The sequence below is a fragment of the Eurosta solidaginis genome, chromosome 3 (assembly GCF_040869045.1).
Source record: "Eurosta solidaginis isolate ZX-2024a chromosome 3, ASM4086904v1, whole genome shotgun sequence".
Lineage (NCBI taxonomy): Eukaryota > Metazoa > Arthropoda > Insecta > Diptera > Tephritidae > Eurosta > Eurosta solidaginis.
Genome location: NC_090321.1, coordinates 19,141,631 through 19,156,357, shown reverse-complemented (window position 1 = coordinate 19,156,357; position 14,727 = coordinate 19,141,631). Strand labels below are relative to the sequence as shown.

At 34.4% G+C, this 14,727-nt stretch overlaps 1 protein-coding gene across 1 annotated transcript; it reads right to left on the bottom strand.

Moving 5' to 3' along the window:
• Positions 1-2,749: 2,749 nt before the first annotated feature.
• LOC137243406 (probable cytochrome P450 6a23) lies at positions 2,750-9,412 on the bottom strand. The gene is made up of 2 exons (XM_067771151.1): positions 8,149-9,412; positions 2,750-3,875 (listed from the first exon to the last, which is right to left on the bottom strand). Exons 1-2 carry the CDS (start codon positions 9,221-9,223, stop codon positions 3,460-3,462), a joined length of 1,491 nt encoding a protein of 496 aa, XP_067627252.1. The 5' UTR covers positions 9,224-9,412; the 3' UTR covers positions 2,750-3,459.
• Positions 9,413-14,727: the final 5,315 nt, after the last annotated feature.

Sequence of the window (14,727 nt, the reverse complement as noted above, 5' to 3'; positions counted from 1 at the left end):
GTTCTTGATCTTGGCGTAGGGTAAAAGTTAGAGGTGTAAGTTCTATATTTTTTGAGAAAGAGAAAAAAAGAACTGAAGATTCGTGCCAAAAGTTCACATTTTAGCAAAAGGGCGGACAAATTTAAAATTATATAAGCAACAACTTCAAGTACTCTTATTTTTACAAATAGTCCAAAAATTGTCAAATTTCAAACAAATTAAAAAATACTGTTTTGAATAACTTCTATCTGTATGTTTTGCGAACGTATAATAGAAAAAATGTATAGTTTCCAAAAAAGTATAAAATTTTTTTTTTCAAAATAAGGCCAAAAATTTAAAAAACTTTTCAGAAAATTGAAATGCAAACATTTTTTATAAATTCACATTTTTCTAATACATAATTTCAAAAATTTAAATACTTCAACATGCAAAAAATCCTTAAACTGCAAAAAGTTTTTTTTGTAGCTTTTAAAAGTTTAGAGAAAATGGAAAATTTATGTCAAATATTAAAATTTTTTCCAAGAATTCGTAAAAATTTAAAAAGCTCCAAAAAATGTAGGAAGAAAAACAAAAATACTTAAAAAAATCAACAAATATGTATATGAAAAAATTGCATTTTGAAAACCGTCAAGAAGTTAATATTTTTTGAAAAAAAAAAACAATATTGAGAAGCAACAAGTTCTGAAAAATACAGCCACATGTTCATATTCGTCCAAAAAGTAGAAAAATTAAAGAATGTGTAATAATTCTTTTCCAGGAACTCTAGAGCTATTCGTTATCTTTCGTTATCTTTTGAAAAATTTGAATATTTAGAGTCATTTGGTAGACCTTTTTTCTCCTTTTCAGGAACTTTATACCAATTACAGCAACAAAAAAAAAAAATATATATATATTTATTTTGGGCCAATTTTTTGTTACCTTTTGAAGCCTTGTGTTTTGTCTTTATTTTATCGGCCTAAAACTGCAAATAATTACAAAAAATAATAATATTTTACTTTTGGAAAAATTATAATAAATCATTTTTTTTTTTTAATTTTTTACTCCTTTCCACGAACTCTTGAACTATGTAAAACCTACCAGGAAAAATTTTTTTAAATTTTATTTTGATTTGTTAAATTTATCAAATTTTGCAAATTGCAAAAAAAAAGAATCTTAAAAATTAGTCCGATAAAAAATTTTTGCAAAAGTTTCGTTTTCTCTCCTGTAGACCCTGGTCATAGATGACCTCCGTTAGTTACTGAAAACCAAGGGATTTAACACACAAGGGTATGCAGATGACCTAGTTATCTGCATCACAAGGATTCACAAGGAAACAATGTCAGATCACATGCAACCAGCCCTTCGCATCACAGAGGGTGGTGCGATACCAAAGGATTGCCTATCAATCCTAACAAAATTTCCTAGTGCCTTTCACCTTGAAGAAGGAAACCAACCATCCCAGAACCATCCCTGGAGGGAACTAAAAACAATATTCAATGGAGGTGCAAAAAAAACTAAGCAAACTGCATCGACTATTTTTTTTTCCTTTGGTCCCTAGGCGTTAACTACGCTTCGGGGAAATTTATTATCATGTTCATATCTTAACAATAATTAAATTTGTGTACAATTAAGCATAATAACAAAATTATTTTTTGTTTTTTATTAAATATGACGATTATTGGAAGCTCTGCATACAAGTTTATGGTCTGAATGATAATAAGGCCTGCGAATGGATACAGACTGAAATGTTGAACGTGAATATTTATATACATTCGCAATACTTTTTTTTTAAGATAAATATTATAATTTAATTAAGCATATAATATCATCGACTAATTAGCATTAGCATAACGTGTGCGATGAGAACGTCCCCACTTAGTGCTTTAGTGGGAGTACCTCCCTTCCCTATTCTGATAAAGAAACAGGCAACACTAGGAGCACTTAGACTTCATAATATTTCGGAGTTGAAGCTAGAGGGGCATATAAAAGAAATAAGATAATTCATAGGAAATCCCGTATTACAGCTGCGTGACGTAATATCCCCTAAGCTCAGAATCTCACGGAATTTTGAAGTGCCCATTATGGACAGAACCCACTGGGAAACAGGGAATACTTATAATCACCCTGACTCAGAGGTCTGGTTCACAGATGGATCGAAATTTGATGACAGAAGGACGGGACATCTATGGGCTAAATTTAAAGAAATCAATACTCCACCATATTTCATGCAGAAATCCATGCAACAGAAGTTTGGGATAGAGAATGTTTGCTGAGAGGCTCATACTCGAAGAGCATCTACATTATGTCGGACAGCCAAGCGGCCCTATGTGTCTTGCCAGCGAAACCATATGCAACTGGGAAGCATAAAAATTCAGACGTAACTTGATTGACAGCCCAGGGCAAAGGCAGACCAAACTGTTTAAACTTCCGGCAACGAAAGTATCAACTCATTAATCTGAGCATTGAGGACCTACGAATTCTCACTGGGTACTACACGGGACATTGTGGTCTACGATATTACCTACTAAGTTAAATTTATCCGATACTCAAATATGTCGTTTCTGTGAGCTGTAGGATGAAACACCGTTTCAAATTCTCTCTGAATGCGTAGCTCTGGCAAGGCAGAAACTCTCACTGGATGATGTCGTATCCAAATACTGGACACTCTTATAGAGAATGCCTCATTTAGCAATCTAGTTGGTTTCAACTTGGTAAAGAAGCATGTTTGCAAGGACTGCCTAATCACTTAAATATGCTTAAACCAAAAATAAATTAGAATAATGAAAAAACGTTTTGGCTGGAAATTTGCATTATTTCATATATTAAATCATAAAAACTGTACAAGTTTAATCAGAGCAAAAATAGGTCTGACCAATGTCACAAAAGGAATTCATTAATTTAAATTGCAACGACAGTTAATTATTAACATATGGAGGTGTGTATATTTAATTAAATTTTTAGTGGTAGCAGAATATTCGGTATGCGGTATAAATGTAGTGCACCCTACCCGACTATTTATTTCTATCTAGTATGTATATAACTATGTATAATTTAACTAAAGCGATTATTGCATTAAAAATAAAGTTTTAAGATTAAATTAGTGCTGACTAGTTTAATGCCATAATATTTGCATGTGATAGTAGGAATGGAAATTGTCTATATTTCCCAGCATTAATACAAGTTTCACACAGAAACTTAATGGCATTACAATTTTGTTTAATGAAATAATTAAGATTTCCCCTTCACACAGGGCTACTTTATCCATTAAGCGAAACATCAAGATACAAAACATACTAGATCTTTGAATTCATTAGGCATTCAATATAGCAATAATGAGTTAATTAGGAATTTGTATTTTGTATGGCAGATTGAGTTCTATAAGGGCTTTAATGTAGAAAGCTTGACTAATTACTTTATTAATTGTATGTGTTAAATGTAATAGTTTAAATATAACTATTTGTTTGCCTCAAATTTTGCTACAATTTACTTATTTTTATTTATTTAAACTTTTTCTATTTTTAAATGCACGCCTCCCATTGCTGTTAACGTTAAAGTATGTACGGCAAATGTCAAATTTTCTGGTGTTTGCGGAGCGAAAGAAAATTTATATTTATTCAATAACATAGCCAAAGCTGTATACGATTGTAATTTGCCAAAGCGTGCGCCAATACAATTACGTGGACCATCACCAAATGGTAGATATGAGCAAGCGGGACGCTTCTTGATTTCTTCCTCGGTAAAACGTTCAGGATCGAACTTTTCTGGATCAGGATAGTATTCAGGATCGTGATGTATTGCATGTACAGGTATTGTGATATGCATGTCCTTTTCAATTAGATAACGTGGATCACCTGTATCATAGGCTGCCTTAGAGAAACGTTTTAGTGTTGTCAAGATTGGATATTTACGTAGAGTTTCTATAAGGCGATAAAAGCAAAGAAATGAGTGTGTCTCAATTTTGAACAACTGTTTTTGCTAGCTGTGTTCAAAGAGTAACATTTTGCTATACATTTTATTATGGTAGCACAATTGTCAATTTATTATATTGTACTATTTTTTTGTATTCCCATATCACTATTCTAAAGAGTGAACGATTTATGTTGTTGGGCTGATATAGTAAGAAATTCGCGCATAATATTATCTTGAGTGATTGGCAAAAATTTGCCAATGCCAAATACAAGCTGAGAGTAGCTATCGCGTCACAGTAGCCTTGAACCAACCGCCACCAAAAATAAAAGTGATTCTGTTCAGTGATTCACACAATTTGGACAAAATTTTGCACGAAAACTTGAGAGGATTCAGCATATAAAATTATAACTTGTTCCTACAACAGAGTAAATTAAAAAAAATAATACTTAGCGCGATTTACCTCCGAGGAAATTTATACCGAGCTTCTCTTCCACTTAGCGTCGTGCTCTTTTTTCATGTCTGCGAAATATGTACATATATCAAAGATTTGAGTTCATATTTCTCCTTTTTTCATTCTTAATTTTATTGCAAATTTGATATATGAAAATTGTATATCATTTTATTCTAGGTCAAATTTGAAAACAAACTCGGTCGTATCCATGAAAATGGTTTGCCATTGTACGTCAGTTGCGTTTGTCGTTCCTTTTGACTACAAAGTAAAAATTAAATTGACGAACAAGTGAAAATTACATTTTTCAAACGGTATGGTAAATTTGAATTAAAAAATGTTATATTTTAAATAACGTCTCATCACCGTATGAAACAACGGGAAATAAAGAAACGGGCTATACAATAAACGAACACAAAATTAAGGCATGGATTTTGATAATGCACTGCTTTATCGACTTCGAGTTAGTAGGCATCATCCGGTTGCTAAAATCCTAAGCCAGCAATAAATTTGCATGTAAGGCCCGGTTTTTCAGTACAAGTGTAACTAAGTTTGTCAGTTAAACTACGCTTAAACTTATTCTGCATTTTTTCAGTCTACTTTAACTGAAGTTTAAGCTAAGCTAAAGCGGCCGACCTGCCAGGTTTAAACTCTAGTTAACCAATCAGTTATTTGCGTTCGTACAAAATGGCGTCGAATATACCCAACAAGCATTTGGGCTTGAGTACAATTAGAGCTCATGTTGATAAATAGGCATACTTCTAAATTCTCAATAGTTGTTTCGAAACAGTGGCTCAACTCGAGAATCATAGCGTACTCAGCAAAAGAGGGAACTTTTTATAACGCAAAATTTGCTATTATTTAAGTTTAAAAAATGTAATTAACAACTTGTGGTTCTCTAACTGGACTCAAATGTAAGATTCAATGATGTTGATGTAGGATCTTCGGAGTAGTAGGCGGAGCACGCTACCATCACGCCACGTCGGCTGCCTATATAATTCATTCTTGATTAATTACGCTTCATTACTGCTATCAGCCAGGTGTTTATTTCTCACAATAAACAGCTGTTGGTTTTGGTGGTACCTCCTTGGAGATTTTTTTCAACTCCATCTCAACTCGATATATAATGTAAAATATCAACTTGAGAAATGGGTTGATATTCATTTGAGAACTGTACATTTCTCAAAATCTCTCGAAATTAGGATAATAATTGGAAAATATTAATGACGTTGAAGATCAACTGGAAAACTTTTAATTTTACAAAATTTGTCAAAGGTTGGATAGTGACTGGAGAACGAAGTTGGATTTCAACTCGAGAACTATCTAGTTTAAGAATAATTAAATAATGATGTTGGATATCACTTTCGGAACTAGATATATATTTCGCCGGAGAAGTTTTTTCCATGTTTGTTGGGTAAACAAAATCCAACTGTTGCGTATCTACAAATAATCTACATAATAAAAAAACCAATGCTGCCGCACAAATTAGCATACCGCAAAGGCGGCCTTAAACTGTGACTGAAAAACTGCTCAGTAGTTTAACTGGAGTTTAAATTTGACTAGAGTTTAAGCAAGCTTATTTTAAGCTTAGCTTAACTAACCACTGATAAACTGGGCCTAAATATAATAAAAACGATTTGAGTCAGATAAATCCACATAGCAGTCTGATTCTATTTGTGAACCAGATAATTTGTTAATTTCTTGTCTTTGGTTTGTCACGAATGTATTACCTACCCCTACTATTTTAAAAACAGATGTCGCTGCTTGGCCTTTAAATGAAACACAACAGCGCCATCTGCCTAACACAACTCATTAGTACAAAAATGTCACGAACTCTGCTTCTCAAGTCTCCCAATGATCCAGAGTATTCCCTTTGAAACGGAGCTAGAAAACTCACTGGATGACGGCTAGTAATGTAACTAAATGGAAATGGCTTTGACCTCAAGGTGATAGTTTTTGATGTCAGTCATTTTGACCTAATCAAAACTAATCCTTAGCCAAATTGTAAGCTCTGCAGATTATTGAAAAAGTGGGAAACAGTAAACCATCAGTTTGTTATAAGCCAATTCACCACTGGGGAGATACGTACATACATTCAAACGCCAAAAACACATTTTTTTGTTAAAATAGTCAATAATTTCATGGCAGCACATACATATATTGCTTTGTGGAATTTTATTCAAAACATCTTTTAATCTTCAGGCACGTAATGTGGTGTATTATATACGCCAGTTTGGCACTCTCCATTGATGTTCATCGTTAGAGTTTCTCTGCAATTTCAAATATTTCTGGTCTGCAGTAGTCTCCGCAAAGCGTTTTTTATGATTAGGAAAGTATATTTTAAGGGGATACAACTCTGAGCTTAGAGTACACAAAAGCTGTGTGCCAATATGTTAGGAAAAACTCTAACATTCGTACTCACAAGAAATAGTGTAAAAATGTTCCTTCAGATTGTTAAAATTTCATTTTTAAAGCATTTTGCACATAGCCAAACCATCAAAATATTACAATTTTTTGAGTCAATTTAATGCCTTTTTATGTGGAATTTGCAACGCATTTCATATTGTCATTCTCTTTATTACTGATTAGATATATTTGTGACTAATATTATTAAATATTATTTGTTTTCATATTTCAAGCTAACAAATTACATTGAACAAACATATTATCTAAGACCACTCATAGTAGCACACCTGGGGCCATTCTAAACCTTGCAAGTAGCGCCAAAGAGGATAAATATAATAAGAGCCGTCACTCGTTATTTTTTAGGCATTTACTCGATGTAAACTATGAGGTAGTCGCTACTTTTTTTTGGGCGAAATGTTTATAAATGTCTTGTATACATTTTCATGGGGTATTTGTGTTTATTTTTCCGACTGTATTTAATTAATTATTTAATTCTCTTTCCAAAAAACACGTTTGCATAAAGTGACAACACCGCATGGATAAATGGAAGGCAATTCAAAAATGTCTCTCATAAAACAAAAGTAGCGACTACCTCACAGTTTACATGGAGCAAATGCCTAAAAAATAACGAGTGACGGCTCTTATTATATTTATCCTCTTTGGTAGCGCAACTAACAGCTGATCACACAAAATTAGCGCACACACTCACAAACGTTAGTAATGTCCATACTACGTAAATCTATAAGAAAATTTAACTTAAATTTTTCAACAGACATAAACTGTCATAATTTTTGGATGCTAGAAAATGTATTGGCCGCGTTCACTTATTGGTCAATTTAATTAGCACTTCGTAGTCAAAACAGATGGCATAAGCATTTTGATATTATATGACAAGTCGTTTTCACGGCTGTTGTTGTTTTAGTAGTATAAAAAACGCCCCAGGGGTTTCGAGGAGTACTATCGAATGTTGATGGTCGGAATTTTCACCTATTTTTCACTTTTCAAAAATTCAAATTGTAGTGCGTATTTTTGAGTGCACTTTTAAACCTCTAACGAGCCAACTATGTACATTCTGCGAAAAATCATGCAAAAAAAAATTTCAAAAAATTTTTCTTGTTTTTTAACGACGAAGCTCACCGATTTGTATGAGAAATTGAAAGAGACACTGCGGAAATTGGAGGTAAAGCTTGGCCTATAATTCCCTGGATTTAAATCGTGCCATGTATCTATTAATATATTTTTAAAAAACTATGCCACGCCGTTAGGAATTTCGATTTTTTCACTTGAAAATATTTTTTTAAATGCCCAACGTAATTTTTTTTTGCTGTTTATCTTTAAAGCGGTCTGGTTTTCATACTACTTGATACAAAATAATCCACTCCAAAAATTGTGTAGCACCATCTAATTTGTTTTTTTTTTTTTCTTACCTGAAAATACTCTATCCATATATTTCATTTTTTGTATAGCCTCATAAGTAAATTCATTGTTGTATTCCTTGATCACAATTTTGACCTCTTCTCTCGCCTTGTTTTGTATTTCCTGATTCTTAGCCATTTCAAATAAGGCATAACTAACTGCCGACGATGAAGTCTCAAAACCGGCTAAAAAGAACAAGAATGCTTGCGCCGCTATATCATTATCGGTCAAACCTACATCAGAGCCATCCTTTCTCTTCATTTCCAATAATAAATTCATGAAATCATTACGTTTGATATTAATTTTTTGTCTATACTCAATCGCTTTATGTACAATTCCCATATAAAAGTTATGCAACTCATCTGGCAGCCCACGTAAATGTAATTTTCGTGCCAATTTCGGATACGCCTCCATTAAGCTGTCAATCATATAATTATGTCGACGTAGCTCGAACGATTTACGACCCATTACAACAAATTCAGCATCAGGACTACGTAAGCTATTGCATTCAATGCCAAAGGCGCAACTACCAATCACATCCGATGTATAACGTCCAATTATATTGGTAATATGTACAATGTTATCGGTGGCTGTATATTGTTCTTCCATAACATCCATTAGCTCATGAGCAACTTTGACAATAGTAGGAAACATATACTTCATTTTGCCACTAGTAAATGTAGGTGAAAATTTCTTACGTAGGTATACCCATTTGGGACCATCCGTTTGAAAGATATTACCTGTAAGTGGATCATCTTCAGGATTATGAAACTCACCACGATCTTGAAAGTATTGGAAATCCTTAATGAGAATCTTTTTAACTAGGCCAAGATCGGTAACAAAGGCTGCAGGTGTCATCATAAAGTAAATACCACAAAATGGACCAGTTCCTTTGAATTTATCATAAATTGGTTGCAGCACATGGCAAAGACTCTTTGTTGTGCGCCATTCCTTCATATCACCCCATGGAAAATTGGGTTCTGTATGTGGTACACCACGTCGTTCCCAATACGATTGTTGATATTTGACAAGGTATAAAACAAAGCCAATTATAATGGCCACCAAAGCAATGAACACATGCATCATATATATTAAATAAAATATTATGGATAATTTCACTAAAGCTTTTGTATATTGTACGTTAACTTTCGACTTTATTATATTGTAGTTGAACACAACGCGGATGGTTCTTATTTGACTTAATTTCCAAAATTCATCTGCATTTTATAAAAGACCATTACGCATATTGAATATATACAAACGTACAAACGTTAAAGCTTTCTTATATACAAAAATTAGATTCGTACATGTACACTAGACTGGGTTGGTCCCTATCCAAAAAAAAAAAGTTGCTAATGTCCACCCCGAAATTTGAAGATTATGTTGAGAGGGTTTCGGAAAACTTTTTTTAATTTTTTTTGATCCTTCGAAATACAGCCAAAAATGTTTTTTCGTTGTAACTTGGTTATTTGACGTCCGATTTTTAAAATTTATATGTCATTATTTTGGCCTTGAGAAGCTTCACATTTCTGTTTAATGTCTTTTTAGGCTATGAAGTCGTTTTCACATGATTAGGTCAGCTAACAAAGTTTTTTTTACAATTTTTGTGAATATGTCGATCATTGCGCCACCTAGCGGCGATTTTTTTTCATAGGTCGCTTTATATTCTTGTATGTATTGTGTCCCAACTATGAGCCAAATCGGACCACAAATACGATTTTTGTGAATATCTTGATCCTTGCGCCACATAGCGACACTTTTTTTTCGTATTATTGCATTGTCATCGGGTTCTGAACTATATTCCAAGTTTCAAGCTTGTAGCTTATCGGGAAGTTACTAAAATTTTAATTACAAAATTCGTTCACAACGGCCGGCCGTGCGTGCAGCCTGTGTAGTCAACCTAAATAAAACCATTTAAAAAAGGGATTGGTGAAGGATAGTGAAGAAGGCACGACGGCGTAGAGAGGAGAAATTTAAAGGAAAACAAGTAAGGAAAGCTTAGTTCGGGTTAACCGAACATTACATACTCAGCTGAGAGCTTTGGAGACAAAATAAGGGAAAATCACCATTTAACAAAATGAACCTAGGGTAACCCTGGAATGTATTTGTATGACATGGGTATCAAATGAAAGGTGTTAATGATTATTTAAAACGTAGTGGGCCTTAGTTCTATAGGTGAACGCCTTTTCGAGATATCGCAATAAGGGTGGACCAGGGGTGACTCTAGAATATGTTTGTACGATATGGGTATCAAACTAAAAGTATTAATGACGGTTTTAAAAGGGAGTAGCCCTTAGTTGTATATATGAAGGCTTTTTCGAGATATCGACCAAAATGTGGACCAGGGTGGCACAGAACATCTTCTGTCGGGTACCGCTAATTTATTTATATGTGCCATACCACGAACAGTATTCCTGCCAAGATTCCAAGGGCTTTTGATTTCGCCCTGCGGAACTTTTTCAATTTCTTCTACTTAATATGGTAGGTGTCACAACCAGTTTACAAAGTTTTTTCTAAAGTTATATTTTGCGTCACTAAACCAATCCAATTACCAAGTTTCATCCCTTTTTTTCGTATTTGATATAGAATTATGGAATTTTTTTAATTTTTCGTAATTTTCGATATAAAAGTTGGCGTGTATCATAGTAGGATTTCGGCCAAGATTAAGTGGGTTCAGATAAGTATGTGTACTAAGTTTGGTAAAGATATATCATTTTTTGCGCAAGTTATCGTGTTAACGGCCACTGGGCATGGCTTCAACCGATTTCGCCCATTTTCACAGAAAACAGTTATCGTTATAGAATCTATGTCCCTACCAAATTTCATTAGGATTGGTATTTTTTTGTTCGACTTATGTCATTAAAAGTATTCTAGACGAATTAATAGAAAAAGGGCGGAGCCACGCCCATTTTGAAATTTTTTTTATTTTTGTATTTTGTTGCACCATATCATTACTGGAGTCGAATGTTGACATAATTTACTTTTATACTGAGAAGATATTAATTTTTTTTATAAAATTTGACTTTAGAATTTTTTTTTTTTTTAAAGTGGGCGTGTTCGTCAACCGATTTCGTTAATTTTTATTTAGCACACATATGGTAATAGGAGTAACGTGCCTACCAAATTTCATCATAGCTTCAACGACTGCCAAATTACAGCTTACAAAACTTTTAAATTACCTTCTTTTAAAAGTGGGCGGTGCCACGCCCATTGTCCAACATTTTTCTAATTTTTTATTTTGCGTCATAAGGTCAACGCACCTACCAAGTTTCATCGCTTTATCCATCTTTGGTAATGAATTATCGCACTTTTTCGGTTTTTCGAAATTTTCGATATCGAAAAAGTGGACGTTGTTGTAGTCCGATTTCGTTCATTTTAAATAGCGATCTGAGATGAGCGCCCAGAAACCTACATACCAAATTTCAGCAATATACCTCAAAATTTACTGAAGTTATCGTGTTTACAGACGGACGGACAGACGGACGGACGGATAGACGGAAGGTCGGACATGGCTGAATGAATTTCTTTTCTCACACAGATCATTTTGATATATAAAAAAAATAAATGTAAGGCGCGATAACCTCCGAAGAGATCTAAGGCCGAGCTTCTCTTCCAATTTGCGTCGTGCTCCTCTTGATTTTTCCCAACAAATTGGTATATAGAAGTCTATATATATTTCGATTAGTTTATGCCGTTACGGATTACCGTTATGCGAACAAAGTTAATATACTCTGTAAGCTCTGCTCAGCTGAGTATAAAAAGAGCGTCAGGGGTAGAGGAATAAAGCAAAGAAAGCTGAGAGAGAGAGGATGTGGGTGGAAGACACTCAAATGGATAGAAATGGACTGATCTATGAAATAAGGAACAAGAAGAGGGGAAGAGGAATAGGATCTGAAAAAAGAGAGAGAGGGGGGGGGGGGGGGGCAGAAGGAAAGTGAGCGGCCGAGAGGGCGTTGGGAGAGGGGGAAAAGCAGAGGTAGAGAAAGAGAGTTAGAAATGGAAAAATAAAGCAAGGTTAACTAAAAAAGGGAGGAAGTGGGTTGAAAAAGGAGAGGAAAGTTAGTGGAGAGTTAATAAGAAGTAATTAATATTAAAAATGTAGTGGTTTTTGAAATTATGAGGACAAGGATAGGTAAGGGGTTAGTAAAGGGGGAGGCAGAGGGAGTGGTAGATGGCCTAGAGAAATAGTCAATCCGAAAAGTAGAGGAAGAGAGAAGGAGTATAAGAATGTGATGGAAAACGAAAAGAAGAGGATTTAACCACTTTACAGAGAGAGAGAGATGATGTAGTAGTGAGTAAATGGGAGAGTATTTATCAATAGTCATATCTAAGCCAGACGGATTTTTAAGGCTTATTAATAAATTTAGTTTACATGCGACAGCAACGCGGAGGGTAATGGTAAGTAATAAATATGATAGGAGCGAGGATGTTACATCAAATATAACATGTTTTAATCGAGCAAAGCAGTGCTTAAATATCAGTGCTTGTATACTAAAACAAGACTATCTCTTAATTACATTAAATTGGTTGCGCGAGGCCTCGCCATGCGCTTAGTGTAGATAAACATGTTTGAAGAAACTACTTGCGACGTATTTGCTTTTGGTTCGGAAGTTTTAAATATTTTTCCAAAAATAAAAAAATCATATCTATAAAAATTTTTGTTGCAAATAATTGCTTTTTGATTCATCTTTTAATTTGTGATGAACGGAAACTAATTGCGGCAAATAATTTATGGCTAAAAATTTTGTAATAGCTGGGTTATCATCAAAATTTCATTGATGACGCACATTCGCAATAGCCCGCAACTTTGCAGCGTTTCGGATCTTGACACCTAAATGGTATTTAGATCTTGTCATATATTTACCGTTGATTAACGGCGCATGAAAAGAAAGTCGAAATAAATAATTCAATAACTGAAAAAGACTTTTTTTACCCAAAAAGGAATGAAACATGAAATTTTTTTCATCTTGAATTGGCTGCTTGGTTAGGTGAGATAAAACTGGCAGATTCGTTAGAACCCCACATGGACTGAATGAGTCAGTAATTTATTTAACGACCAAACTAAAAGGCCTATAAGAAACCAAGACCTATGTTATAAAATAGCTCCGTCCTCTAAATACTAGAAGCTTTCTAGGACCTATGCTATTTGCTGTTTCTAGATATGATAGATGTACCACTCCTAATACTTGGAGTCTTAGCTTGGCAAGCGCACAGCATGAGCATGGAACGTGGTCGATTGTTTCCTCCTTAAACCCGCGCTTCTTACAACTGCGCAAGATGGAAATAAATAGTCTAGGGTTGTATGACCTATACTTGTTTTTTGACACTTTACAGTACTGTGGTTTGCTCCCTGACATTCCCACTGGGTTTATCATGTGTAACTCCCGCCTTCCCAATCTAATCGGGAGTTCTACAGAGCAAGCTTCAAGGGATGCGCCTTTTAAAGCTAATTCATCCACTTTTTCAATTCCATCTATTCCCATATGCCCTGGGACCCAATAATGATGAACGCTTCTCGGAATCCCAATTCTTTACAGGCATTACGTACATTCCAAATCAATTGTAGCTGTTGTCATATGCAATATAATTCCACTATTTGTTCCTTGCTTTGGTTACGGCTCCCACTTCCGCCTGAAAAACTCTACAGTGATACTGCATCTTGTAGAATCTGTTTAATTCTGGATCAGTATAGTATCCTGCAGACCTTGCTAATTTCACTACTTTGGAACTATAGATGTACACAGATATCACCTTGTCTGCCACTAGGGTACCCTTGCGCTAACCGTCCATCTCTATTGTTGTGGCTCTAAGAACCAATTCGAACCGCAGATCCGGAATCGGGTAGTCTGTTCAACCTGTAGTCGATGATGCTATACTACTAAGGTCGTATTATCTGCGCTCAAGTTGCCCCGAGGTACTCAGCCTCGTTGTAGTTATTAGCGCTTCGTTCTTTCTTATGAGCTAATTTTTATTTTAAGAAGGTACGTTAATTTTTTCATAAAATTTGTAGCCCAATATGCTCTATATTTTCCGAGATAAACTATTTTCAAAATTGTTTGATTTATAATCTTATATATAAAATTCTCGTGCCACAGTGTTTGCGGTTGAACTCATTTGGAACGGCTTGAACGATTCTCATAAAATTTTGTGAGCATATTCAAGGTTCAAGGTTCGACAATCGGCTAACATCTATTCTCAACATCTAAAAGTGGCTATATATGGTCCACGCTTAAAACTTTTTTTATACTCAGTTGAGCAGAGCTCACAAACTATATTAACTTTGATTGAATAACAGTTGGTTGTACAGGTATAAAGGAATCGAGATAGATATAGACTTCCATATATCAAAATCATCAGTATCGAAAAAAAATTCGATTGAGCCATGTCCGTCCGTCTGTCCGTTAACACGATAACTTGAGTAAATTTTGAGGTATCTTGATGAAATTTGGTATGTAGGTTCCTGAGCACTCATCTCAGATCGTTATTTAAAATGAACAATATCGGATTATAACCACGCCCACTTTTTCGATATCGAAAATTTCGAAAAATCGAAAAAGTGCGATAATTTATTACCAAAGACGGATAAAGCG

Excerpts from the sequence above, each read along its gene's own strand:
- LOC137243406 (XM_067771151.1), bottom strand. The coding sequence starts at position 9,223 with ATGATGCATGTGTTCATTGCTTTGGTGGCCATTATAATTGGCTTTGTT. Across the intron at positions 3,876-8,148 it reads TATGGATAGAGTATTTTCAG|AAACTCTACGTAAATATCCA; the intron begins GTAAGAAAAAAA and ends ATCGCCTTATAG.